A 25,513-nucleotide genomic window follows, 5' to 3' on the forward strand; every position below is an offset into this window, starting at 1 on the left:
AAGATCCAGTCCACCATTAAACCATGTCCCTAAATGCCCCATCCACACATTTTCTAAGTACCCCCAGGGATAGGGACTCAAACACTACCCTGGGCAGCCAGTACCAATTCTTCCTTACCATGGCTACAAGAAATATGCAAGTTATCATTGATATTAGTGGTTCTTCCATTTCTGTTGCTAAACTCAGCAATATATTTCTGCACTTGCTTAGATTTCCCTGTGTAAGCCACTGTCCAGCAGCTCCTCTACCTTCTTCTGTCTCATCTGGCACCACGAGAGCTTGGCCAACACGGACAAACAAACTTAACAAACTTTTCACTCAGTGCCAAGGTCAGCTTAGACCCCTTTTCAATTTCTCATTACCAGATTAGATCTAGATCAAGTCAAGCTGACACACAAGGCAGAAAATGCGTGGGCTGGGCTCACAGCTCCCGGCTGCTTTCAGGAGCTGTTCACCCCGCCAGAAATCCCGCTCTGTGGAGCTGGACCGCCCAATCTGCCGCCCAGCCTCTGCTCACGCTCCACCGGCGCCTTCACCCCACGCAAGGCGCGAGCAGGGCCCTGCCCCAGGCGCACACGGCGCACTCGGACCGGCCTTACAGCCTCCTCGGGCCCAGCGGAGGGCAGGGGAAAGGAGGGCAGGGGAAAGGCTCAGCCATCGCCCCCACCTCCGGCTCCGCTACACGCCACCGCCACCGCCACCGCCACCGCCACCGCCACCGCCACCGCCACCGCCACCGCCACCGCCACCGCCACCGCCACCGCCACCGCCACCGCCACCGCCCCACCCCGGCACCGGCCCCGGCTGACTCCCCGCAGACCGCAGTGCGCAGGCGCCGGTCCCGCCGCTGGGGGCGGGACTGCGCAGGCGCAGCGCCCAGAAGAGCCACGCCGCGCCTCCGCCTTTCCTCTCTCCCGGCGCCAAGATGGCGGAGTACGACCTGACCACCAGGATCGCTCACTTCTTGGACCGGCACCTGGTCTTCCCGCTGCTGGAATTCCTTTCCGTCAAGGAGGTGCGTGTCTCTCCTAAGGGTGAGAAAGCCGGCTGCGGGAGCCGGAAAGCGACAGGCCTTGCTGCCAGCTGCCGGTGCCTCCGTGGGCCTGGGTGCGCCGCGGCCGCGGCTTCCTCCCGTGGGCCCGGGCGCTGCGCGGGCTGGACGCGGCCCGCGGGGGATTCGGAGCCTCCCTGGGGAGGAGCTCGAGGCACCTGTGCCGCGTGTGTCCGGGGGCGAAGCGTGTGGGGCTGCCCAGGGAGGGGCGGGAGGAGAGCCGAGGGGAGGCCCGAGGAAGCCGCTCCTGGATCGCGCCGCGCAGCTCCTCGGCCCCTCGCTTGTGCGGCAGCACAGGATTCTTGCACTTCCTCCCTCCTAGGATTTGTTGTAGTGTCTATCCCGCACGTATGTTCGGAGAAAGGAGGAGTTAAAGCCCTCCCTTGCAGCCGCAGTTAGCAGTCGCACAGCGTGGGACGCCCTCGGTAGCCCTGCGGCTCTCGGTGCTCGGGCCGTCCCGCAGCCGGAGCTCCGGGCGCTCTGGGGCGTTACTACAGTGATTCTAAGTAACTTTACTTTGAAACCCATATCATCACGAATTTGTATTGGAATCAAATATAAGTTCTTTCTGGAATTATCTCTGCTTTGTTTTATGTGTGTTTTTAAGTTACATTGCTACAAAGAACCTAGTAATGCTGTAGATACCGCAGACGAGTGCTTCAGATGATTTAGACTAAACTCTCATCAGTCTAAACTATTTCAAAATGGAAGCAAGACGTGTAAAGCCATATAAGCTTGGAATTTAAAGTAGGTCTTATTTTAGCCTTCAAAAAGGAGCTGATGAACCATGTTCGTTGAGACAGCTTGACCTGACCAGCTGTCATACCTCGCATGGGGAGTCTGCTTAATGCTGGTCATCTTGGGGACATTTTTATGTTAGCGTTTTTATGTCAGCTGAAGTTAATTAAACAGGTAATTTTGGAGTATTAATTTTGAACAACACAATGTTCTGAGCTGAATTAAGCTTCTACAGATTCTATATCTGAGATGTCCACAGATGGGGTCTGGGGAGTTGTAATACAGCTCTTCTGCAAATGTGTTTTGAGGAATGTACTGGCTTTGGCCCTCGCCTACATCTTCAACACCTAACAGCAGTTTACAACTCACTGTCGAATTATGGAGTATGAACTCTAAAAAACAATTTGGAAACTTTAAGAATACACCACCCAATTACATAGCTACTCTAAATTTGTTCTTATGCTGTAGACTTAGTATAGTTTAGATTAATCTGCACGTCAAATAATTTTAAAGTTTAATCTTTTGCATCTCTTCTGAAATTTGCCTTTAAGTTATTTAACTAGTCCTCACTCATTTCAGCATTTTATTTTGTGGAAAGTATTCAGTACTTTGAAAGAAAAGTATGATTAAGGTTTTGTTATTTTTTAAAATACGTATGTAATTTTGCAGTAGGAATTACTGTTCTTGTTAAGAAACTAATGTTACTTGACTCCCTTTTAGCTTTTGAAGTACCTGCATTCATAGATAGCGGGAAATATTTGGTATTTTGTCAAGACTGAAGATGCAGAGAGCCTTTATAAGTACTCTTAATGATAAAGCTGTGAGATTTGAGATTTAAAACAATTCAGTTGTACAGAAGTCCATAAACTATGCCATGAAAGTAATACATAGTTGAAACTCTTCAACACTATTCAAATGAATCTATCAATAATTCCTATTTCAGATATACAATGAAAAAGAGCTGCTCCAAGGAAAACTGGATCTCCTTAGTGATACCAACATGGTGGATTTTGCTATGGATGTCTACAAAAATCTTTATTCCGATGAAATTCCTCATGGTAAGCTGCTCATTTAGATGTAAAGCTTGTTTTGCAACCTTTCTGTCTAAAATAATAAACAAGTAGTGGTGATTTCTTGTTGCATCCAAAAACTGGAGTACTGTTTTGCTTCAACATTACCCAAAGGATGTGCAAGACTGAGACAAACAGAATGCCCTAATCCTAGGAAGTTTGGGGGTGTTGGTCTGTCAGGAATGTAACCTTCGAGCAACCTCTGAAGAACTTCAGTGCTGATTGGTGGTTTCTAGCACTTTAAAGGTGTAACCTAATTGAGCTGCAGTAGCTTCTCATTTGTCAAATTAAACACTTGCACAATGATTTGGTGTTACTTGGTGACTTATTCTTTAAAGCATCCAGTATGTTAAGGCTAGAGTTACATTGTAAATAATTCTATTGATTTGTCTGTGGCTGATCTTTAGAGTTTGGAGAGAAAAAGGTTTTTTTGAAAATGTGTGTTTTCCCCAGTTTTGTCAATATAAGAATTGCTTCTCTAGAAGAAAATAAATTTAAGATTATAATGAATGTGATCTCTTACTATCTTATCCATGATTTTGATAACTTTTCTGTTGACTACTTAAATTTTTATCATCTAGAGGAGCATTTGGGAATGCGGAGAAAGTTAGATTACCTAGCTTTGTCTAATTTCCATCTTTCATGGGCATTTTGATTTTAAGGGGGTTTTTTTCCATTTTTTTTTTAATGGGTTAAGTGTTTTGTTTGTTTTTTTCCTGACCTAGTCTTCCAATATCCACTGGCTTCCTATTTCTCCATCTTTTTTTTTAATGTTGGGGAATTCCTCACCTTTTTCTTAGCTCTTGGGATTACAGTCTGTTTTGCCTGCATCTTAGGAGGAAGAGACTTGGGTGCTGTTGCATTCTTCCTCTGGGTCTTGCTCTTTTCAGGCTCTTGAAGCTGCAGAGTTGGCCTCTCCCCTCTTCGGGAGAGCAGAACTGATTGACCGGCTTATGGACACTGGAGTCAATGTTTTGACCATCTCTGTGCTAGCATTAGCTGTTGTTATGGGCATATGTACTGTGACACATGGGACTTGTAACATGTAATGACAACCAGAGGGTTTCACTTCTGTAATCTAAGAACCAGTTGTAATGGTAGCTTCACCTTTAGGTTACTTAGCAGTTCTGCTGATTAAAAAAAGTCAACCTGTATCAAGGCTATGAAAAAAATCTCCAAGCTGAATAGGTATTCCTGTTTCTTTTCCTGCTTCAGACTTTTAAAACTGTTGAATATTACTGTTATCAGTAGTAATTAAGGAATAAAATACTAAAGAAGTAAATAATATAATAAATGGCAATTCTAGAAGACTTCAACAAAGTAACTACTCCAAATGTCTTCAGAATTCTGATTATAGCCAATTACTTAAGCAGATTGCCTTAGAGAATAACTTCATAAGGTCACAGCTGCAAGAAAGTTAATGTATTTGGTCTCCCATCATTAAGGACCAGCAATTTCCACACTTGTTTGAAAAGAGTAAGAAAACCACTAAATCTCTTAAGATTTTACATAATTAGGTTTTGGTTGGTTGTTTTTTGTTTGTTTTTGGGTTTTTTTGGTTTTTTGGTTTTTTTTTTTTTATACAGGACAACACAGTTTGGTCTGTGGCTTTTATTCAGTTAACACAAGCATGGTCTTTCATACAGAGTCCACTGCAGAGTCCAGGGTGCTTGCTTGCACAGCTTCCTATGCAAAGGCCTTACCTTCTGAGATCTCTCTGGTGTGTGTCGCCTTCTTGTATCAGCACTTACCAGGTCGTGTGTATGGACAGCTGGTTCTCACTTGTGGAATCACTGGTGTCATTAGAAGTTTACACTATCCTTTTTTAAGACTTCACTGTTTAAAGTACTCAAAACTAAGTTCACTTACACAGTTATAATTAGAAATGTCCCTGCACAATTTATAGTTGCTTTTGTCTTGTCTTCCATGAGATCAACTTACAATTACACACCCAGGAGATGTCGCAGGAAAACATTTTCGTATTCTTAGTAAGTCACCTGAATGTTTTTTCTTTCATCTGTCTCCTCTTCCTCTTTTATAATCTCAAGAGTCAGCTGAGGGTGGAGATAATTTCTCCTTGTTGGAACATTTCCTGTCAGGCAAGTTGTTCTTATATTTAGGTTGGGTCACCATTATGGTGTTAGGCACCTTGGATGTCCTGTTCAAATACCTGTGTAGTCAAATCATGAAAGAAATGTCAACTGTTCACCGTGGCATTGAGTGTTCTAGTGTGTGGTTCACTTTCACGGTTTCCTGCATTTATCTCCTGGGATTTAGACTTGGCTTCTCTGATCCCATGTGTTTCTTGGGTCACATAGCCAATGTCAGGGTGATTTGTCTTTTTTTTATTTTTTAAATATATACACTTTTCTGAATTTTGTTTAAGTCTTCATTTTATTGCATTGCTAGCACTTGGTGAGGAATGTGGGGTCTGTGTAAAATAATCACCCTAAAACTCCTCGTTGAATTTCCTAACAATTTTTCATAAAGGGCTTAATGTTCCCATTAAGCACAGAGTGTTCAAAATTGTAATTTTGCAGGTTGAGCTGCTTGAAATCTTTCCTGTAAATTAACTAAAAGTTAAGTGTGCTCTAAATGTTCTTTCAGAACCTGATCATCAGTCAGAAGAAAATCAGGTTTCTTGGTGTCATTGGACCGTTAACTTTTTGTAATTTGGAATAAGTGAACTTAGTTAAAGGTTGCCTCTCCCTTAGTGGAAGGCTGAAGATACCTTCTCTAATACAGTCTCTGCTCCAGCTGTACCTGCTCTCTGGTGGCCTCCATACAGGAGGAAAAGAACCAAATGTTACAAGTTTTTACTAAGTTACAGAATCATTACATGCAGCTGGGTTTGAGATTTGACTGAGAGGACAAGTGAGGTAGGAATTGGGAAGATGTGTTCAAGTGTCAGCACCGTGTAATTACAGGCTGGTTCATGAAAATCTTAAAGCATTGTATTGAAGTCTTTTTGTTTGTGTATTCAGCTTTGCGTGAGAAGAGAACAACTGTTGTTGCACAGCTGAAGCAGCTTCAAGCTGAAACAGAACCTATTGTCAAGATGTTTGAGGATCCAGAGACTACGAGGCAAATGCAGTCCACTAGGTAATTTCTACCATCATTTGTCAGGATGGCTTCTTGGTATCTCTCAAGTGTCGCTGCTAGGAATGTTTTCTGTGTAGTATCTGCAAGAAAGACATTTTTATTTTCGTACAGTATTTAAGTAGTGCTTGTGGTCAGGTAATTGAAACTGCTGGACACAGTTTGCTGTTCTCAGTGCTCTTCCTTGTTGTGCAAAAGACATGTGTTTTTTTTTAATGTTTGTGAATCAACTTGGTACAAGTGACAGTCATCATCCAGTGCAGTCCAGTCACAGGCGCTTTTTTGTTTGGCTTTGATTTGGTTTAGGGTTTTTTGAGGGAAAATACAGGCTGAAACAGTTCATATTTTCTTTTCTGCCTTCCAGAAAAGATTATGGAGTGTCATATTAGTCTGGGAGGCCTGGTGGATGAGCATCCCTTCAGCCTCAGAGCACAGATTTCTTTAGGTTGTTCTGTCCTTTTCCCTCTTACTCGCTCCACCCCCAAACTGTTCCAACTTGCTGGTGTAAGGTACTGCTCATAATAGTCTTTTTAAGATGCATCCAGTTTCTTTTAAATTTTCTTGTGGGAGTAATTAAATTAGAATGAGTTTGTCTACACATTGTATCTAAGGTCTGTCAGAGTTTCACCGTAGTTAAGCTTCAATTGAGCTCTGTAGGAAAGAGTTCAGCTGTAGCCACTAAGGAGTAACTGCACCTTCAGCAGAAACCTGAGCAGATATTTGTTTGGCATAAATTACTCCTTGTTTCCTTTACATAGGAATCATTGTTACTGCTATTGTAACTGTATCTGACAAACTGAATCCCCCCCTTCAGCCTTACCTGCCCTAAAATTTTAAATAGGCCATACTGTATCAGAGAGACAACCTATGGCACAACTTGAATTTGAAGGTGAAGCCTGTACTTGGGTTTATTGTTGGCAAGCTTTATGCGTCCACTGATACGGAAGGCTGGACCATTACTTCTGGAATTCCTTAGAGAAGTGTTTAATGTACAGACTCTTCTTTCTTTTCATAGTCTGCAGAAATCTTCTCTTTGAATATACCTTTGTGAACAAATCCCCTGAAGAATATGGGTCCCTCAAGGGACAGGAGCTTGATTAGAATTTACTCTGTTTCAAATATGCATTATAATTTTTTTTCTTGCCTCTGTTCTTTTTTCCACTCTTGGCATCGTTTTCAGAATTTGTTATAGATTAATTTAGATCTTGTGCAGGAATGGTGAGGCACAGTGTATTATGTCTCAGTGCACACACAAAACAAGATGTCAGTAGGAATCATGAAATCTGTCAGCTTTGCAGCATGTCAGGAGAAGTTTATTTTCTGTCCTGATACCACCAGAACATACCTAAGCTTCTTCTGTAAAAACATTGTTAACTAAGTGAGCTGCCTTTTAATCTGATTTCAGGATGGATGTTCATGTCAGATAATTACATAAAGAAAATAAATTGCATTAGTTTATGACTTGTGATTATGCAAAGCCAGGAGTCACTTGCTTTGGGAGGTATACCTTTGAAAGTGAAAGTCCCAGCTACTATGGCAATTGAGCCTGTCTTAAAGAAAAGTCTTCCTCCACAATTGTTCAAATCTAACTGAACTTACAGAGGTCTTCTTCATTTCTTGCTTCACCTTCAGCCAGTTTTTTAACAATAATTGGCCTAGAAAAATGTTATTAAAATACTAGTGTTTTGTGGGAAATGTGCTCGGTTACTTGACTTTTGCTTTTGGTCAATAGAATGCACTTCAAATAGGAAATACCTTGTTTGGGAGCAAGAATCAATAAATGCATGGAATATAACTTGCCTAATGCTATAGAATATTAGCCCTACTGCTCATCTGCAGCAAGTTTTGTTTTAGAACTGGTATGTGATTTGTGTTTGTAAAATATCTGGGAACTTCACAGCTCAGAAGTTCTGGTTTTGGTTGTTGGCTCAGCTGTAGTTCTAATCCAGATTATTGGGGTTAGATAGTAACAAGTAGAATTGGACTGAAATATAGGTCCTATCTGTCTGGACCTGAGTAGCGTGCTGTAGATAGTAGAAAGAAGTTTTAACTCTTTTGGGAATTTCTGCTGGTGATTTTGAATCTGTGTCAAATTCAGATAGCTGCATGTTATTGGGACTTTAGATTGTTACTTTTGATCCAGGATGGTTCTGTTTGGAATATCCAACTCTGGGTAATAGTGTGTAAAGGAGATTTTGCAGGTGGAAGTTCTTTCAAGAATAAGCCAAAACATTTCACTTCTCTAAGCAAGTTTGAGGCCCTTGACTTTAAAATTACAGAGTTGTAGTCAGTATTCCTCATCCTTAAAGTATGTTTTACTGGAACAAATCCATGAGATTATTTAATTGCTTTCAGAGGTAAGATTGAGAGGATTGTCATTCTTGGGAATTTGCCATTTCCCCATAGAATCTTGTACCATAAGTTCTAATTAAACAGACTCAGATCTTTGCAGTCAATTGATTTCAGAGTAAATGGGAAGATACTCCTTGTATACAGTATCCTTGTTCCAGGGAATTTACAGCTTGCTGTTAAATAAAAAAACAGTCTTCAGAGATGTGATCACATGATCATAGGTGTTTGGAACTTACTAGTGTGATTATTTTTTATGGTTCTGTGTTCTGCTCTCATTTGCTGTAGAGATATTCTTGTGACCCACTCTGTCTCAGTGCTAGCAGTAGGATAAGCTTCCTTTCTACTTTTACTTACTTTAGGCTTTGGTAGTTTTTTCCCGTCTCCTCTTAAAATCAAGCTTGTCGAGGGTAATTGCTCTGAAATTGGAACATGAGAGTGGGAGGAGCTCTAATTCAGAATTTAAGTTTCATACTGAAAGCTAAGGATGCTATCAAATTTAAAACAACTTTCCACTCTTTCTTAACTATAGTTATTGTTGTAGGTGGCATTCATGACTTAGAATAATTTTAAGATTTTTGAAACTACATGACAGTAATAGATGATTCTGCTGCTGCTTTTGAACAAGTGGAGGAATGTTACTTTAAATTCATGCTGGGTTTTTTGTGATTTACCTTTAAAACTGTGTTGCAATGTGTAGCATTGCATGGTGGCTGTCGATCTATTTTGTCAAAACAATGCTTTCTATCCTTTTATTATAGAGATGGTCGGATGCTGTTTGACTATTTAGCTGAGAAGCATGGGGTAAGTGCTGTAGCTGCTGGAGTTCAGTTCTAAGTGTGTCCACCCAACGCACCTCACAGCTGACAGCATTTTGACCAAGAATGGCCTAGCATTTTGTCCTGTCCCCTGTCAGTGTAGCTAACAGGCAGAATTCCTAATACTAACATATTTAGCCCTTGAGCTTTTAATTTTTATGCAAACAACAACAAAAATAAAAAGCTGAAATTTAATGGTGGCTGCACCTGTGTAACTTAGGTGTGCTTTACTTTGTAATGCAAGATTTCACCTTTTTCCAGTATTGGTATAGACTTTCATTCCATGGCATGGATTGAGAGTTTTCTATTGTCTTTTCCTACGTACAATGTCTTTTGAAAAGCTACGGATTTCTAACCTTATTCTGCTATTAAAATTGGCTTGTGACAGTGTGTCTTTTTTTCCTAATGAATAAAAGCTTTTATTGTATTCCTTTTCAGTTTAGGCAGGAGTACCTAGATACACTCTACAGGTATGCAAAATTCCAGTATGAGTGTGGTAACTACTCAGGAGCTGCAGAATATCTCTACTTCTTTAGGGTTCTGGTAAGTTTTGATTGGTTGTTGGTTTGAGGTTTATTTTTTTGGTTTGTTTGTTTGGTGTTATTTTCAATGAAATACTGAAACCAGTAGAATGTCTATATTCATTCTTAGCATATAATACTTTATAGTTTTTTAGGCAATTACTGTATGCCAAAGGTTATAGTAATGGTTAATAATCATCACTGTTGTTTAGCAATTCTGTTATTTTCAAGTAGAACTCAGAATTGTTCTTTAAATTTGTATGTCTTGTAACATTCAGTTATAGAATACAATGAAATGAATACTTGTTTCTGAGAATATTTGATTTTGTGCACAGATGTAGTCAACAGCAGTGAAAAGCTTGCAGGTGGATTGAATGTAATTGGTGGTAATGGTGTACTGCCAGCTTCTTATCTGAACTCTCATCTGTCCTCTCCTGAATTCTGTGATGGATTTAGGAGTATAAGTCATCTCCCTATGAAATGTAGACAGGTCAGATGAAAAATGTAGAACCAGATCCATCGTCTCTGAAGCAACTCTTTTCATCTTGTTGTAATTCATATCACTTGTTACTGGTGGAAGTGAATTTTGAGAATAAAGATTTGATGTCTTGTAAGAATCTCAGCACAGTAAATTTATTGTTGATGGTCAGTGAATGTGCTGCTTTACTAACAAATGGAAATTTAAGGTAACTACTTGAAAATCCAGATAATGTAGCTGGAGCAGTTGCAGTACCTAAAAGCAGTTATTGTGAGTAGCTACCTCTAATTAAGTGATTTGGAACCAGCACAGAGCATGTGAACCTTCTCAACTCAGTATCTACTGAACTGGCACCTGGGTAGCCTGGAAGATACACAGTGAGTCAATATCTCAGAGATTTGTGCAGTGATTGCTGAAAACACGTAGTGGTTTGTACCTTGATGCTTTTTCCTTGATAGTTTCTATTCCCATCTAAAAGTAATCTTAACTCTCTGGAATACTGCTAGAGTAAACCACAAAAAATTCTGTAATTCACTGTATTTAAAGCAGAAAAATTGGAAAATGTATCTTTAACCAGAAGAACAAGGCTTAAAGTTTGAATGAGTAGAATTATTAGTCTAAATTTTGATGGTAAAGCTGACTTTCAGTGTTACAAATTCCTTTTATGTGCCAAGAGGGGAAATGAAAGTTACATATATAGGTTTGTGGGTCACTGTCGTTAATTCTTTGTCTTTTTTCTGGGCATAACATTACGTTCTTGTATGCCAAGTAACCTCAAAATATGAAGTACTGATTTTGTGCTGATAATAGCTTAGTATAAGACTTTTGTTACTAATTCTGATTGGAGAAGATTTGTTTTAAAGCCATGTGTGATGAAACATAGTCTGTGAAAGAACTATTGTAACCAGTCTGAGAATAGTGCAGCTTATTCCTGTGTTAATCTAACAGAGCTTGACCTTGGGACTGCCCTTCCAGGAAACAGTTTCACTGTTGCAAAGTTGCAGTTCCACTGAACATTTCTGTAACAAGTACACTTCTGGGCAAGGCATTAGCAGGAAGAGTTTGGAATGCTAGCTTGTTGAAGGTGGTTGCCTACTATTCTGGGTTCCTTTGGAACCTGCCTTGTAATAACCTTGTTTTACTAGTTTAGAAGCATGTTTGTATGGTAGAACAAAAGAAAACAAATTTGGAACCAATGTGTCATCTGGTGCTCAGCTTTTTTTTTTCTTTTTTTCACTTAAACTGGAGCAGCATAGATCTTTGTCTGTCTTTCACAGGATTTCCTAGTTTCTGCCTAGGAAATTCTACTACTTTTTTTTTTTTTTTTCTGTGCCTAAACTGTTTTTTCTAAAAAAAACAAACAAAGAAAAAAAAACCAAACAACAAAACACCAAAAAAAACCCACCACCAAAAAAACCCAAAACAAAATCCACACTTAATTTGGAGAGTTGGGACTATGCAAAATTGATATCTTGTAAATGAAAAATACTGCCAGAAAATACCCTTTGTAATTTTAAAAGTAAATAATATTTTTTTAACAAAATACTAGGAGTGTGACTTTATTGCTGTTGTTGAATATAGGTTCCAGCAACAGACAGAAATGCTTTGAGTTCTCTTTGGGGAAAACTGGCATCTGAAATCCTGATGCAGAACTGGGATGCAGCCATGGAGGATCTCACAAGACTAAAGGAGACAATAGATAATAATGTAAGTAAAATCTTGGACATCTTAGCAAGGTGAGAGGTTAGAGATGCTGGTACTAAAGTTTTATTATAAATCACTTGCAGTCTTGTTTAGGAGTAGGTTACCACCTTTTCACTTGATACTTTCTTATTGGCAGTGGGAGAGTCAAAGGATGCTCATGAAGAAATAATGAAACATTCTTTTTCAAACTGCTTGCCTCTTAACACCTTAGGTTCTCATCTATATTTTTAAATATATTTCCAGTAAACAAATCTTAAGGATGTGTTTGAGGGCAAGGTATGATTGTGTGAAATTGCTGCCTAAATTTCAGATACTTGTACTATTCATTTTCTGGAATGAATAAAATGCGTGTAAATAAACCATGGTATCTCATGGAGACAGTGCTTTTGACAGAAAACACAAGACAGCTTGTATTTGGAAACAGTTTTCAGCTAATTCAGCTATCTTGAGAAAACTCTGCTGAGTTCAGATGAGTACCAAGAACTTAAGGCAGAGTAGGGTTGCAGTGCTAATTCAGAGCAACTGATGAGATTAGGGACTTCTCAGTCTTCCTCTTTGCTTGTGGAGCTTCACTGGCCATATCAGAGATGGGAAAGTTTTAGTCTCATGAACCAGTCTTGAAAAACCAGGGTTTTTTTCTGTCCCCCAGTCTTTCTTTGTTTATGTGACAGATAGTTTTAGCAAATTTTGTTCTATAATTTGTTGTCTTTATGATTCTTTATGGTTATAATCGATCATTTGATTGTTTCATTAAGCTCCCAAGATTTTTTTAGGATAGAATCATAGCAATTTGATGTCCTACTCTTTGGAATGAGGGTTACTAACCTATCAGTTCATCCTCAGTGGGTTGTTTTGCGGTCTGTTTAAAGTGCTGTTGTGATTTGGAGCTAATACAGATACTTGGAGCTGAACCCTTGTTTGTCCATTATCAGCAGGTTTAAATTAAGGCAGTTACATTTCTCTTATTTTGGCTGAAAGTGATTATAGAGCTTCATTGTCTGAGGGTCTATGACAAAAAAATCTTGCACGGATTTAGAAAGGAAGTAAAACAGAAAAGGTGAGAAAGCCAAGTAGTTACTCAGATCACAACTGAGGAAGGAATACAAGAAACAAAATTCAGAATTAAGAAGGGAAATAACTTAGGTTGGTATGGTGGTCTTGGAGAGCTAAAATCTCTGCTCTTGCCATTAAAAAAAATGCAAATTTCAGGAAACAGTTTGGAGTTGAATTTTGGAAAATTTATCTTGCTTATAACTTTCAGTAGATTTATCATTGAGATGACAAAGCTGGAAGTCAAACTCAGCCTGAGAGTGTTGACAGTTACAAAAAGCTGATGCAAAATAACAAAATTTTGAGCAATTACAGGTTTCCATGTGTTAGTATTCAAGCAAACTTTGTGTTGTGTTTGACTTGAACCAATGTTCTTTTTTTTCTTTTAGTCTGTCAGCTCTCCGCTGCAGTCTCTTCAGCAAAGAACATGGCTCATCCACTGGTCTTTGTTCGTGTTCTTCAATCATCCCAAAGGGAGAGACAACATCATTGACCTTTTTCTCTATCAGCCACAGTAAGTTGTGCTGTACTAAATGGGGGTCTATAAATCAAACTGGAGGCCAGTGATGAATGTGCAGGCTTGCTGAGCTTACGGCTGCAGGGTGAAGGTATTGTTCTATTCTGATTTTGTCAAAAACTATTAAAAAGGATTCTTGAGGGAAATCACAGACTAAAAATGAGAATTGAAACACTGTATCTATTTGTGAGAGGATTTACTTAACCTATAGATCTAGCAGTCTTTGTTGATCTCCTTTGGATGCTCTCTGATAGCTTGATACCTTTCTTACATTGTGGCACCCAAAACTGCACCCAGTACCAAAGTGCTCCAGAGCAGAGCAGGACAGTCCCCTCTCTTGCCCAGCTGGTGTCTGATGTCCACCAAGACACAGTTAGCCCTTCTGCCTGCCAGGACACACTGACTCATATTCAACTTGTTGATCAGGACCTCCAGATCCTTTTCTGCTCTCCAGCCTCTCATTCCCCAGTCTGTACTAGATCCAGTGTTGCCCTGTCCCAGATGTAGAATCTGACATTTGCCCTTCTTATACTTAATACTGGTGATTGTCCAGTCCTCTGATTTCTTTGTCAGATCTCTCTGCAGGGCCTCTCTGCCTTTGAGGAGTTAACACCTCCTCCCATTTTAGGGTCATGCGCAAACTTCAGTATAACTTTCAGTTCTGAATCTTATCTGTGGTTTTTCTTTCTAGGTATCTCAATGCAATTCAGACAATGTGCCCACATATCCTCAGATACTTGACTACTGCAGTGATAACAAATAAGGATGTTCGTAAACGTAGGCAAGTGCTGAAAGATCTAGTCAAGGTTATTCAGCAGGTAAGGACTGCGTGGTCTGATATTCTTGCCCCTTTTTTTTAAGGAGACTTCGTGATAGCTTTCTTCTGGTAATATACCTGGGTTAAGATTTGAGGTATTTTGATACTTGTTTTTGTCAGTGAAAGTTTTTACTGAAGTGAAATGTGTATCAGTCAGTGAGAGGAGGGAATATTTTTTTCTCCTTTTGTGTGCATGAGCAGTGTATGTACACATACATGCAGTATAGTTCTTACTTTGTGTATTACTAAATGCCAAGAATTCAGTGAGCTGTGAAATGGCTTTGGGTCTGATTCTTCTTTTTCAACTATCTGTATGATTAATTGTTGTATGAATGAGGGTTCTTTCTTACATTTCAAAACCACTGGATTGCGTGGGTTGGTTTGAGTTCACCTACATTCTCTTGAAAATGGTTCTGTTGTCAGTCACATGAGGATGGAGATAGAAAGAAGAGCAATAAAAGAGTTGCTTGGCAATCAATGGGGTTATGGCCCAGATTTTTATCTCAAATCATCAAGCCACTTGTATACAAAGCAGTACACTTCAAACACTTGATGGTGTGAGTAATAAACATTGTATCTGGGTGTATATATGTAAATGTGACAGTACGGTTATTATAGGCTAGTAATCAATTTATAACTACTTCAAGTATTTGGGAAACTATCTCTGCAAAGCACAGTCAATGCAAAGATCAAATTTTAGTCACAGCTTAATCTGTTTTTAAGCATTAGTGTTCACAAAAAGTATAAGCAGTAAGTCAGTGGTGTTATGACTCATCTTTTATCTTTATCTAAAATCTGATTGCCACATTGAGCTTCTAATATAATAGGAATTTCTAATACTTAAAGTAAGTAACATTACAATTTCTTGCTTTTGTTTAATCTTGCACACCATTAGGATACTCCGTTTGAAAATACCGACTTGGGCTTTGGTTTTGTAATCACCTATCAGATTTCTTAGTACTCTTCTACTCTGGATGATTCATGATGCTAAATGATGTGGTAGAGGTTTTATAGATTTGAAATTTATGTGGTACTGCTCTATTAGCAGTAAGAGGTTGTTTATACTTGCACCATCTTTGCAAGTATTGAACTGATAGGTAAGCAGTTTGTTGTTTATTGAAATTGAGATGCTCATTCTAAGACCATTTTGCATATAATGGTTAACAGGTGTAATTCTGATGTGAAAAACACGTAAAAAACTAAATTTTAAACCTAAGTAATGCTATTGTAAATACAGTTCTTTGGGGAAGGAAAAAAAAAAACTTTGATCTATAAAGAAAAATACCTCTCTTATGAATTCCCTTTGTCTGTTGAGCTTACTGTATGCTAAAGCAGGTATTGATACATATTGATTTAAGCTGTCTTAAAATACGCTTTAGAAACACTTAAGGGGATGTTTATTACATCTGAATTTACAGAATTGTATATAGGACATAGTATTGTCTCTGCCTGGTTACTGAGAAAGTTGAGTAACTTCTGTAATGCCAAAATAAATAGAAGTAGTTTGTGTATAGAAAACAGCAATTTTTGTTAGCTGTGTTGTCCATGAAAATCAAATAATCATTCAGTTTAAGGCATGAAGGATTTGGTGTTGCAGTCATCTTTGAAATCAGAATTTAGGAAGACTATTCTGTCATATTTTATAAAATTTGGAGGTTTGATACAGAGACAGGTCTGGTCTCTTGACACTTTCCTAACCCAAAGATTGCAGCATTAGATGCTGAAGGTGAAACTACACCTCTGGTTTAACCAGGCTATAGGGAGGAAGCACATTTCTGTAGCTTTTATAAGAGGAATTGGGAAGTTCAGCTTTTTTTTAAGGCGATATGTGGACTTGTTTCCACTATTATTTTTTTTTTTTAAGACTATGTGGAAAACTTGAGCAACCACATGGCCTTGATTTTTAATACTGTTCCTAATTTTTTTTTTTTTTTTGCCAGGAGTCCTACACATACAGGGACCCTATCACAGAGTTTGTGGAATGCCTGTATGTTAACTTTGATTTTGATGGAGCGCAGAAGAAGCTGAGAGAATGTGAAACAGTAAGACTTAAAATATTTAAAAGACTCCTTTTCCTTAAAGTAAAGACCTCTAAAATTTACAATAGACTGCTAATTTGTTTGAAGTGGTCTTGGATTCCATTGCCAGTGTTTTCTGATCAACTTTAATTCACGGTTGGGTGGTGTTGGGTTTTTTGACAATTTATTTTGTAACAGTTAAATGTGACTTACTGTTAAGGATATAGCTTTAATGTTATAATAATGTTATATTTAAGAAGTTCTAGAAGAAGAAGCAAATACGTAATCATGCATTTGGCTGAGCTTCAGGTTTTCCATTAAAGTATGAGAAATGCTTGAAGATAAGCTTGGATTTGCCTTTTGTTGTGAAAGATGAGTGGGGAGTCAAATTTTATATTGACAGGATCTTCAGTAGTTAGGACAGCAGTGGAGTTTGACCTTCAGTTGAGTTACAACTTTACTCTCTTCTTGAGTCAGACCTCAGTTAGTCATGGTTGTATGCAATTTAAATTGAGTAAGATGCTGAACAATGAAACAGTGAAGAGTACTGCTAATCTGTAGCTTTTTCTCCACACCTTCAAACATGGCAATAATGTTTCTAGGTATACTGTGGGCTACTCATCATTATTGGCAGTGTCTACCAGTAACTTTCTACTCAGGTTTGCTCTCATGTTCCCTTTCTGCTCACCCTTGCAGGTGCTTGTGAATGATTTCTTCCTGGTGGCGTGCCTCGAGGACTTCATTGAGAACGCCCGTCTCTTCATATTTGAGACTTTCTGTCGCATCCACCAGTGCATCAGCATTGGGTAAGAGAATGTCTTCATTCCTCAGCTCAGAAAATCACTCATGGAGGGCAGGTTGACAAACAGTGCAGACTTCAGGAGGTATTCAGTTGTCAGGTAAAATCCTAACTGAAATCTCATTTGGATAGTATTCTTTCTAGTTTTATAACACTGATTTTGATGTACTTGAATTACCATTATATTTCAGAGTTTAATTATTGTGTTTAACTTCAAAACAACCTCTCTCTACCACCCCTAGCCCCCCCACCAGCAAGCAGTACTTTGAAGCTGAGACTGCTATGGTTTTAAATGGGATCTTTACTGGTTTTAATGGGAACTTTCATACCCAGTGTCACCAAAGTACTGGTGACTTCATTTGGACCTCAATTCCACATGTTGAACTAGAGTGCTAATAATAAGTAAATACAAACTGCAAATACAGGAGTGGCCTAAATTTATTTTTATTTGGTGGATACAGATAGCCATGTCTGTCTTACAGGTATGTTCTTTGAAATTTATTAAATCATATTGCTTTTTTCATTAATTAAATAGAAAACAATGGATTTTATTCCCTGTGGCACAAAGTGATTTAGCTGTAAGAATTGTTATTAGCAAATACGTCTGTTGTTTGTTTAGATTTATTTTATAAATGCAAACTTTTCAAATGAATCAGCTCTGATGCCTCTTGTACATATATTAAAAAAAAAACTAAATGGGAAGATACTATGTGTGCTTGAGATCTCTTTCCACTTGGCCTTTGCCTGCATTTCCCATATTTCCACATCCTTAAATTAAAAAGGAAAAAGTGAAGTGAAAAACTCTAAATGCTATAAAAATCTCACTGATAGAGAGCAGTGCAGAGGTCCTTGAGACAGCAGAAGTGAAGGCTATAGAGTTGATCAGGTTCAATGAGGTCTTGTTACTACCTTATATCCAGGGCAAATGTGTGCATCTAGTCCTCTGAGGAAAGGATTTAGCACTGTCTGATTTCAAAGGAAAGGGTTTCAGAGAAAATTGTCTTAATATTGCAAACTTCTTGGAGGGGTTGCTTTTTTAGGGATAGGTGTCGTTGGAAAAAGGACTGATTCTTACTACTTCTAATCTTTAGTCACTGGGTGACACAGTTTTCTTCAGTGCCTTTGGAAAATATTTTTTTAACCTGTGTATCAGCTTAAAATAGTCAATGGCTTTGATGTAAAAGTGAATTTGAGCATTTTTGTCAGCTGTGGTGTATTGGGTTTAAGCATAAAGTCCTAATAGTAAATGAAACTACATGTTGTGAGCAGAACTTTTCCATACTTAATATTTGTTTTTATAAGAGGGCTAGTGCTTTGTTTAAAATCGCTTTAAGCAGAGTACTGCATGCTTGGGCATAAAGGGGGTTTGAGCAAGTATTTGGAAAAAAAAAAAAAACAAAAAAAAAACAAAACAAAACTACCCATACATACAGTGCTCTTAAGGATTAGTTTCTGGGGAATATGAAGCCCAATAGTGTCTTGTTCTTTCTTACACATTCTTTTTAGTGGTGTGAATACTGCACATAATCAAACACAAGTTTTCAATTAAACTAGATGTTTACAGTCTTTTAACTAGAGACTAGATGTCTTTCTAAGAAATTTCCACTTCCATGACTCCAGTCAATGAGCAAAGACTCTGCAATGTGCATGTTAAGAATTTTTCAAGTCTTGCATCAAAAGATATTGATAAACTGTGGGCCACATACCAGTGATTCATTATGGCAGAAATAGCAAGCATTATCAAAATCTGTGGTAGGTGATTGCATTTATTTATTTTTTTTAATTAAAAAAAATTATTACTTATAGTAATAGTTCATATTTTTTGTGTTGTGTGTGATATTTTAACTTTGGGCACGATAAAAAATATCATACTGTTGGCTGTCCGATTCCTAAATATAGGCAGCAATGTCCTTCCTTTATAAGCATTGTAGTGTTTTCTGAGGCAAGTGATAGATTTGGAGTGGAGACGTTTATGTCAGAATGACATGGATATTCCTATCACATACCCCTAAGTTAATTGCACATGGAGTCAGTCATCGGTAATGAGGTGGTTCTCGGTAGGTCATCGTGCTCTTAATGATGGATATCGGCCTTAAATTTCTTTGTAAGCTGTAACAATCATTATATTTGAGCTGATTAAATTAGGTAAATAAGTATTTCTTAATGTATTTCAGAGCTGCTTTTGAAGAAATTAGCCAGTTGAATTGAATGTTTTGCTGGAGACATAGTTCTTGCATTTCTTTGTTCCCAAGTGAGTTCCACTGCTAATTCTGGAGTGAGAAACTAGATGGCTGTAATGCAGTGCTTGATGAGTACTGCTTAGCTATTTAGAATGAATTTGGAAACAGTGGGAAACTTGCTATTCCTTATATTAAATAAAAATAAATGCCTGTTTATTTTTTAACTAATTATATCTGCTAGGTAACTGACTTTTTCCCAAAGGACATAGTTGCTTTATCAGTTGTAGCTTAAAGTTTACACGTTCCAAATCACCCTGTGATTGGTTTGCTGTTTTAATTATCACATTTAATAAGGAGTAATAGATGAAGCTAATTTTGTTTTAGTTAGTTTGATATGCCTGTATTTAATTCGAGGTGAATATGCTTCATTTTTCGTTTGTGCTGTGCACACAATAAAACTTTCTAGAAGATGGGCTTGTTCATATATGAACATGTGGGGAATTCCGTAAGCTTACCTTTTAAGTAAATGAAGACCTAATACTAGCCCTAGCATGACCCAAATAAGTCAATTCCTTGTAAAACTGGGGGACAGAAATAATTTTAAAAAATTGTTTTTGCAACTGTTTTGGAGAAACTGCCATTTGAAATTAACTGTAACTTGAAATAGTAGACTATTATTTAAATTTTAATAGTATTTCATTATAATTGTCTAAATTTTTGTTGAATTATAGCAGGAATCTTTATAAACAGTGGTAACTTATAATACAACTTGTTGCATCCTTTCCTTAATATAACGGTGTTAATATGTATTTGTAAATCTAAATATGTCACTATTTACTTCAACTGTCAAACTTGTATTAGGCTAAGCTGTATTTTATATCTTTAGAGTTCTAAATACGTGTTCTGACTGTGATAGGAGAGTTGTGGTGTTTGTTACAGAATTGTAATCAGGATAGATCTTCTGTGCATTTGCTCTGGAAGGATGGAGCATACTTTTTTGGCCATGTGTATTACTTTACCAGGAAAATACCATGGTTTACATCCATGCACTTTGGGTGGTCCTGGCTGCTTCCGTGTAAGCTGCAAGGAGACTCTTAATCCAGTTGTCACAAGTGCTGGAGGAAGGTCATCTCTTGTGTCAAAGATGTGATAAAGTTCTAGGGTTTTTAATAGATTTATTCTTTATTCACTGGAAGATAGTTGCTGCCTGATAATGTCAGTTGTCTTATACTAAAATTTAAAATCTCTTTAGGTCTGAAAGCTACAAGTGGAGATAAAACAGATTTTTACATCCTTTTTACATTGTCATTTTCATCCTGTGATTTTTAAGTTTTCCAGGTATATGTGCAGGAAAATAATGCTTGTGCAGTATTACGTCTTTTGTGTTGCTGCATGTGTACTGTATGTTTGTTCAAAAAACACTTTAGTTCAAAAAAGAAGCCACTTCTGAAGCAGCTCTGAGCTAGTAGTAAAATGTAGATATAATAGGAAAAAGCAAAATTATTCGCTAGTAACAAATGCAAAATAGTTCACAGTATCTGGCTTGGAAGAACTCTCTAGAAATCTGTGCCCTCTTCCTCTGCAATTCCATGAGGACTTCGTTAAGGAAAAAGGAAAGTGTGCGTGCTGTAGATTGGGAGTCATCTGGTTTAATCCTGTGAACCGAATTCCAGCTCTGGAGAAGTCCCACAGCAGTGTTTCATTTGTGCTGCTTAGGCAAGAATCCACAACTAAAGGCTATATCTCCATGAATGGGGGTTCCACACTGTAATCCCAAAACTGGGTTGCTTAATCCCCAGTGTAGTGGGAGTAGCCTTTCTTGTGGTCATCTGAAAGGGAATTTACTTTATCTAAATCTTACTAATGTTTTTAAAAGAGAAATGTGAGAATCACGTGCACCCCTATGTACTTCCAACTTAAAATTTCTTTAGTTTCAAGTCAAATGCTTACTATCACTGATATGGGGTAATAAAGTGATAATACCTTTTTTGTATTAAAGTGTCTCATGTTTTGTCCAGATGACTGATAATTGCACAAAAATTTCCATCCCTGATGTCTTCTGCTCTCCTCTGCCTCTACAATTGCTCATTCAAACTCAGATTAAAAGGCCTACTGGAACTGTAGCAACTGGGGTTGGATTTTACTTCCCCTGACTTTGTCAAGTTCAAACACTTGTTACCCATTTGTTGTCTTATTTTGCTTAAGTAAGTCACTGTAAATCCAGTGTTTTAAGTTACTTTGGGTTTTTTTCCTATTTACTTCATGTTTATCTGTGGGAAAAGAAATGGAATTTGCTTTTATAGTTGAAAGAAAGGTGAGAGTTCATGACCATATAGGAGATACAACTGTATAAAGAAGTGTGTGTACAAGTCCAGCCAGGTAGATAAGCTAATAATTGATAGTTTTTAAAGTATTTACTTCATGCAAATAATCATCAAGAAAATCACCTTTTCAGGTGGAGAAAAAGATGTTTAGGCAAGATTCTGTAAAATGGCAAGAAACTGACCTCTTGTGCAACTCAGCATTACCAGCTGGCTTTTTAGTCATGCCAGTAGCCCTTACCTCATGTTTGTTACCTTGGTCTGAAAGCTGATGGAAGAGTGAGCATTACAAATGCCCTACAAGAGCCAACTGCCAGCAGGAAGCTAAAGGAGTGAGCTGGAAAGCCACAGGAAACACTATTAGGAGGAATTACTCCTGGACAAGAGTGCTTGTTTAAGAATTTTCCTTTCTCTGCTCTCCCCCACTTTCCTTCCTTGAATTTGCAAGTTTTAGCATAGTGTATCTGTCATATCTTCTATGCCAAGCTCTTGTCTCATGGGTCTTGTTCCTGAATTTTGGAGTGATGTTTTCTTGCTAAACATTTTTTGAACCAGTTAGTCTATATTTTTTTGACTGCTGATTTCATTTAAATAAGAATAAAAGGAATTCAGTTGTTTTTTTTTTTTAAATAATAGTGGTGGTGGTTTTATGTTAATAGTGAAATTACTTAAATGACAATTTTTCCAAGAATGTTTGTGTAGACAAGGTTTAATAGGAACATAGGAAAATTGTGCAGGTCAAGATTTAAAAGGAATATGGTGTAGTTCAGAATGAGTAAGTATATGCTTTGGGATATCAATTTCTTGTTTGCAGTGGAGGTGGCAGATGTGCAAGAGAGCATATATGCAATTTTTAAAGTCATTTCAGTCAAATGAAAGTAAGCTTCCCAGCTATGCAGTGTTTATTAATCCTGGACTGTGCCATATTTTGTGCTGGTTTGACTTGTATTCCGTAGTCCCTCATTATGTTTACCAACATCAGAGAGGTTCTATTTTGCCATTTAATAGGTTGGTTGTCTTTTAGTATGTTGGCAGATAAACTGAACATGACTCCTGAAGAGGCGGAAAGATGGATTGTCAATCTGATTCGAAATGCGCGATTAGATGCCAAATTGGATTCCAAGCTGGTAAGACTGTACATAGAATCATGGAATGGTTTTTGTTAAAGGACCTTAAAGACAGTCTGGTTACAACCCCCTGCAGGGACACCTCCCACTATACCAGAGTGCTCAGAGCCTCGTCCTGCCTGGCCTTGAGTACTTCCAGGGATGCAGCACCCACAGTTTTTCTGGGCAACCTGTTCCACCCTCATAGTAATCTAATCTAAACCTGCTGTCTTTCAGTTTAAAGCCAGATGGATCCAAGTGAATTTGTTGAGTTTTTCATTAAATTTCTTCCACTTCATGGACAAAGAAAAACAATAGAAATCAAAACGTTCTGTTCCTGGATAAACTGTAGTGGATTGCATTTATTATGTTTTGCTCTTCTCTGTAAGATGATATGTGAAAGTTTTGAAAGCAGAGTATGAGCATGCTGAGCAGTTGTTAAATTTGTTCTGTCTTTGCTGGATTTTAGGGCCATGTAGTTATGGGCAACAATGCAGTCTCACCTTATCAACAAGTGATTGAAAAGACCAAAAGCCTGTCTTTTCGTAGTCAAATGCTGGCTATGAACATTGAGAAGAAACTGAACCAGAGTGGTAGATCTGAGGTCGGTATAAGTTATGTTTTTCTGAATCCTTGCTTTTTTTTTTAATGAGAGACAATCTTAAGTATAATTCTTAACCTATGCCTTAATTCACCAGATGTACCTACTCCTAGTTGGAATACTAGGAATTACATTGGAAAATACTTACTTTGTCTTGGTGAGATTTAGACAGTGGTTCTTGCTTTCTTTTAGCCTTTCTCTTCACCATTATTTTATTCTGTTGCATAATTGTTTCTGTCATTTGCTGCTCTGCTTCCTTTAAATGGTCTCCATCACCACCAGGAAAGGGCAGATTATGAAGTGTGACACTTATGAAAGTAGTTATAATACTTTTTCCAAGTGGGTTATACTCAAAAGTATTGTAGGTGCATATGTGGTATTGAAAGGAGAGTGACTGGTGCTTAAGATTGGAAAATGGAGGAAGAATTCTGCAAAACCTTGACTGTTAAACCCATTTAGTGAAATTGTAGAAATTGTAATTAAGTCATTGAAAGGTTTAAGTAGAATCAGTGAAAATGAGCAAGTTGGAAAGATCATCTGGTTTTGCTTCCTTCCACATTACAATATGGGAAGCTCTGTGAGGGAGAACAGCACTGTAACGGATGGCTCTGAGGCCCAGCCAAACATCTTTAAAGAAAACAAAAAAAATCAGAACAAACCACACAGTAAAAGAGCTTAAACATTAAAAGTTTTATTGCAATTCCTCAGTGCCTGGCTGAAATACTGGTGGAAATTGGACAGGCAGTGGTGCACTCTGAGTTTATTCTCTTAATGGGAAGTTGTGTGAAACTTGTGTGCCATTACTTTCTTGTAAAAATATAGGTGAAAAATTATCCTTAGATTTATATTGGGATCTTCTGGAACTTCTCCTTTTTGAAACTATTAGCTTGGAGGACTCTAGCTGTACAACTCAATTATAGTATGTGTGTCTGGTATATCAACACTTGCTGTAATCTTATAGGGTATTCTTCATTATTAACAATATTCCCACTTCATGTCTGTATACAGTACTAGAACTGTATAAATTAATGTTAAAAAATTCAGTAAATATTGGGTAATATAGTAATGTCTTCTAATCTTCTTTTTTCATTTTTTAGGCACCTAACTGGGCTACTCAAGACTCTGGATTCTATTGAAACACTTCTACAGTGGGGAAAAATCTGTTTATTTGACTAAAAAGCACATAAATATGTAATCTTTTTGAGAAAAGTAATTATGTGTTAGAGCTAATGTTATTTGAATAAAATTGGCTACTTTTATCGGTCTGTGTGTGTTTGATTTCAGTGGATTCTTATGTTGTATAAGGACTTTTTAACATCACAGTATTCTACAGTACTTCTGATCACATTTTGCAAAATGTAGGATGTCAGTTGTGTTAGGTTTTTTTGTACCAAAGGATGCTTTTGCACTCAGGGCTATCTGAGTTTGGAAGCAGGAATTTATAGATTTTTATTGCCTGTTGCAAATGTTGCATTTTAAAGAAATAAGAAGTGTATGGTACAAACAAATAGACGATGTTTAAATGTGGTCAAGCCGAAATCTTCTTCTACACTTCCATGTTTTTGTTTGTTGCTGGAGAAGCTTGGAAGAGCGAAGGCATATGTAGCCAGTATCTTTTATGAGACCTAACATAGCTCACATGTAGAACAAGTAGAGTAGACCTCTTGTGCTCATGCTTCAGAATTTTTCCTGTTTGAAATCACATTTCTAATCTTGCCCTGTGTTGTAAACCTTCTGGAGTATTTTTAATTGTGAGGGAGGATTACAAAAGGCCTGACAAGTGAGCTGCATATAGTTTAAGGCTTTCTTTCTGAAACTTGAAGTTCTTAGATTATTGATGCAAACATAAGGGAACAAAGCTAGTTCAGCTGTTGGAATTTGGAGGGGGTTTGTAAATTTGTAAGTTTTCAACTACTGTTTCACATTTGCCTGGATTCCCTTAGCACCTTTGCACTGCAGAATATGCCTTAGTATCTTTGAGAAAATCACAGATTCTTTTTCTGAGTTCTGTCAATAGTGACTGATCACTGACTGATCAGCTGGATGTCGGAAAGGAAGAAGCAATATCACTGCATACAGTTTTGTGTTTAAGGTTGAGGGAAACACCAATGACTCACCTTCAGCTTGTTCCAACTGTGTGCCTGTTTCCCTGTTAGCCCTTCAAGTTCTGGGATTCCTCTACGTGTGTAAAGTTGTTTTAGCTTGCCAACACTCCTGCTTACTGTCTGGAATTATATGTTGCCTGGGAAAGGAGAAACAGTTTAGTGATGTCTTA

The 25,513-nt window shown here is 38.0% G+C and overlaps 1 protein-coding gene across 3 annotated transcripts; it reads left to right on the forward strand.

The window, feature by feature from the left end:
- The first annotated feature begins 894 nt into the window (after positions 1 to 894).
- On the forward strand, positions 895 to 24,497 carry EIF3E (eukaryotic translation initiation factor 3 subunit E). 3 transcript variants are annotated; one of them, XM_066177350.1, is made up of 14 exons: positions 895 to 1,016; positions 2,734 to 2,848; positions 4,792 to 4,848; positions 5,845 to 5,962; positions 9,070 to 9,112; positions 9,565 to 9,669; positions 11,707 to 11,832; positions 13,269 to 13,393; positions 14,088 to 14,214; positions 16,154 to 16,255; positions 16,928 to 17,037; positions 22,556 to 22,658; positions 23,107 to 23,241; positions 24,336 to 24,497. In XM_066177350.1, the coding sequence occupies exons 1-14, from the start codon at positions 927 to 929 to the stop codon at positions 24,372 to 24,374; spliced, it is 1,395 nt and encodes a 464-aa protein (XP_066033447.1). In that variant the 5' UTR covers positions 895 to 926; the 3' UTR covers positions 24,375 to 24,497. The 3 variants fall into 3 exon arrangements, with proteins under 3 accessions (XP_066033447.1, XP_066033439.1, XP_066033442.1); XM_066177342.1 differs by lacking the exon at positions 4,792 to 4,848 and adding an exon at positions 4,909 to 4,959 and having other exon boundaries at positions 904 to 1,016; XM_066177345.1 differs by lacking the exon at positions 4,792 to 4,848 and having other exon boundaries at positions 904 to 1,016.
- Positions 24,498 to 25,513: the final 1,016 nt, after the last annotated feature.

The sequence above is a fragment of the Chamaea fasciata genome, unplaced genomic scaffold (genome assembly GCF_029207755.1).
Source record: "Chamaea fasciata isolate MVZ Bird 193981 ecotype frontalis unplaced genomic scaffold, bChaFas1.0.hap1 SCAF_1, whole genome shotgun sequence".
NCBI classification, from domain to species: Eukaryota; Metazoa; Chordata; class Aves; order Passeriformes; family Sylviidae; genus Chamaea; species Chamaea fasciata.

What these genes read in the sequence shown, in the direction of transcription:
- EIF3E (XM_066177350.1), top strand. Translation starts at nt 927, where the DNA reads ATGGCGGAGTACGACCTGACCACCAGGATCGCTCACTTCTTGGACCGG. An exon ending in AGGAGACAATAGATAATAAT is followed by an intron (nt 11,833 to 13,268) that starts GTAAGTAAAATC and finishes TTTTTCTTTTAG; the next exon opens with TCTGTCAGCTCTCCGCTGCA. An exon ending in AGCTGAGAGAATGTGAAACA is followed by an intron (nt 16,256 to 16,927) that starts GTAAGACTTAAA and finishes TCACCCTTGCAG; the next exon opens with GTGCTTGTGAATGATTTCTT.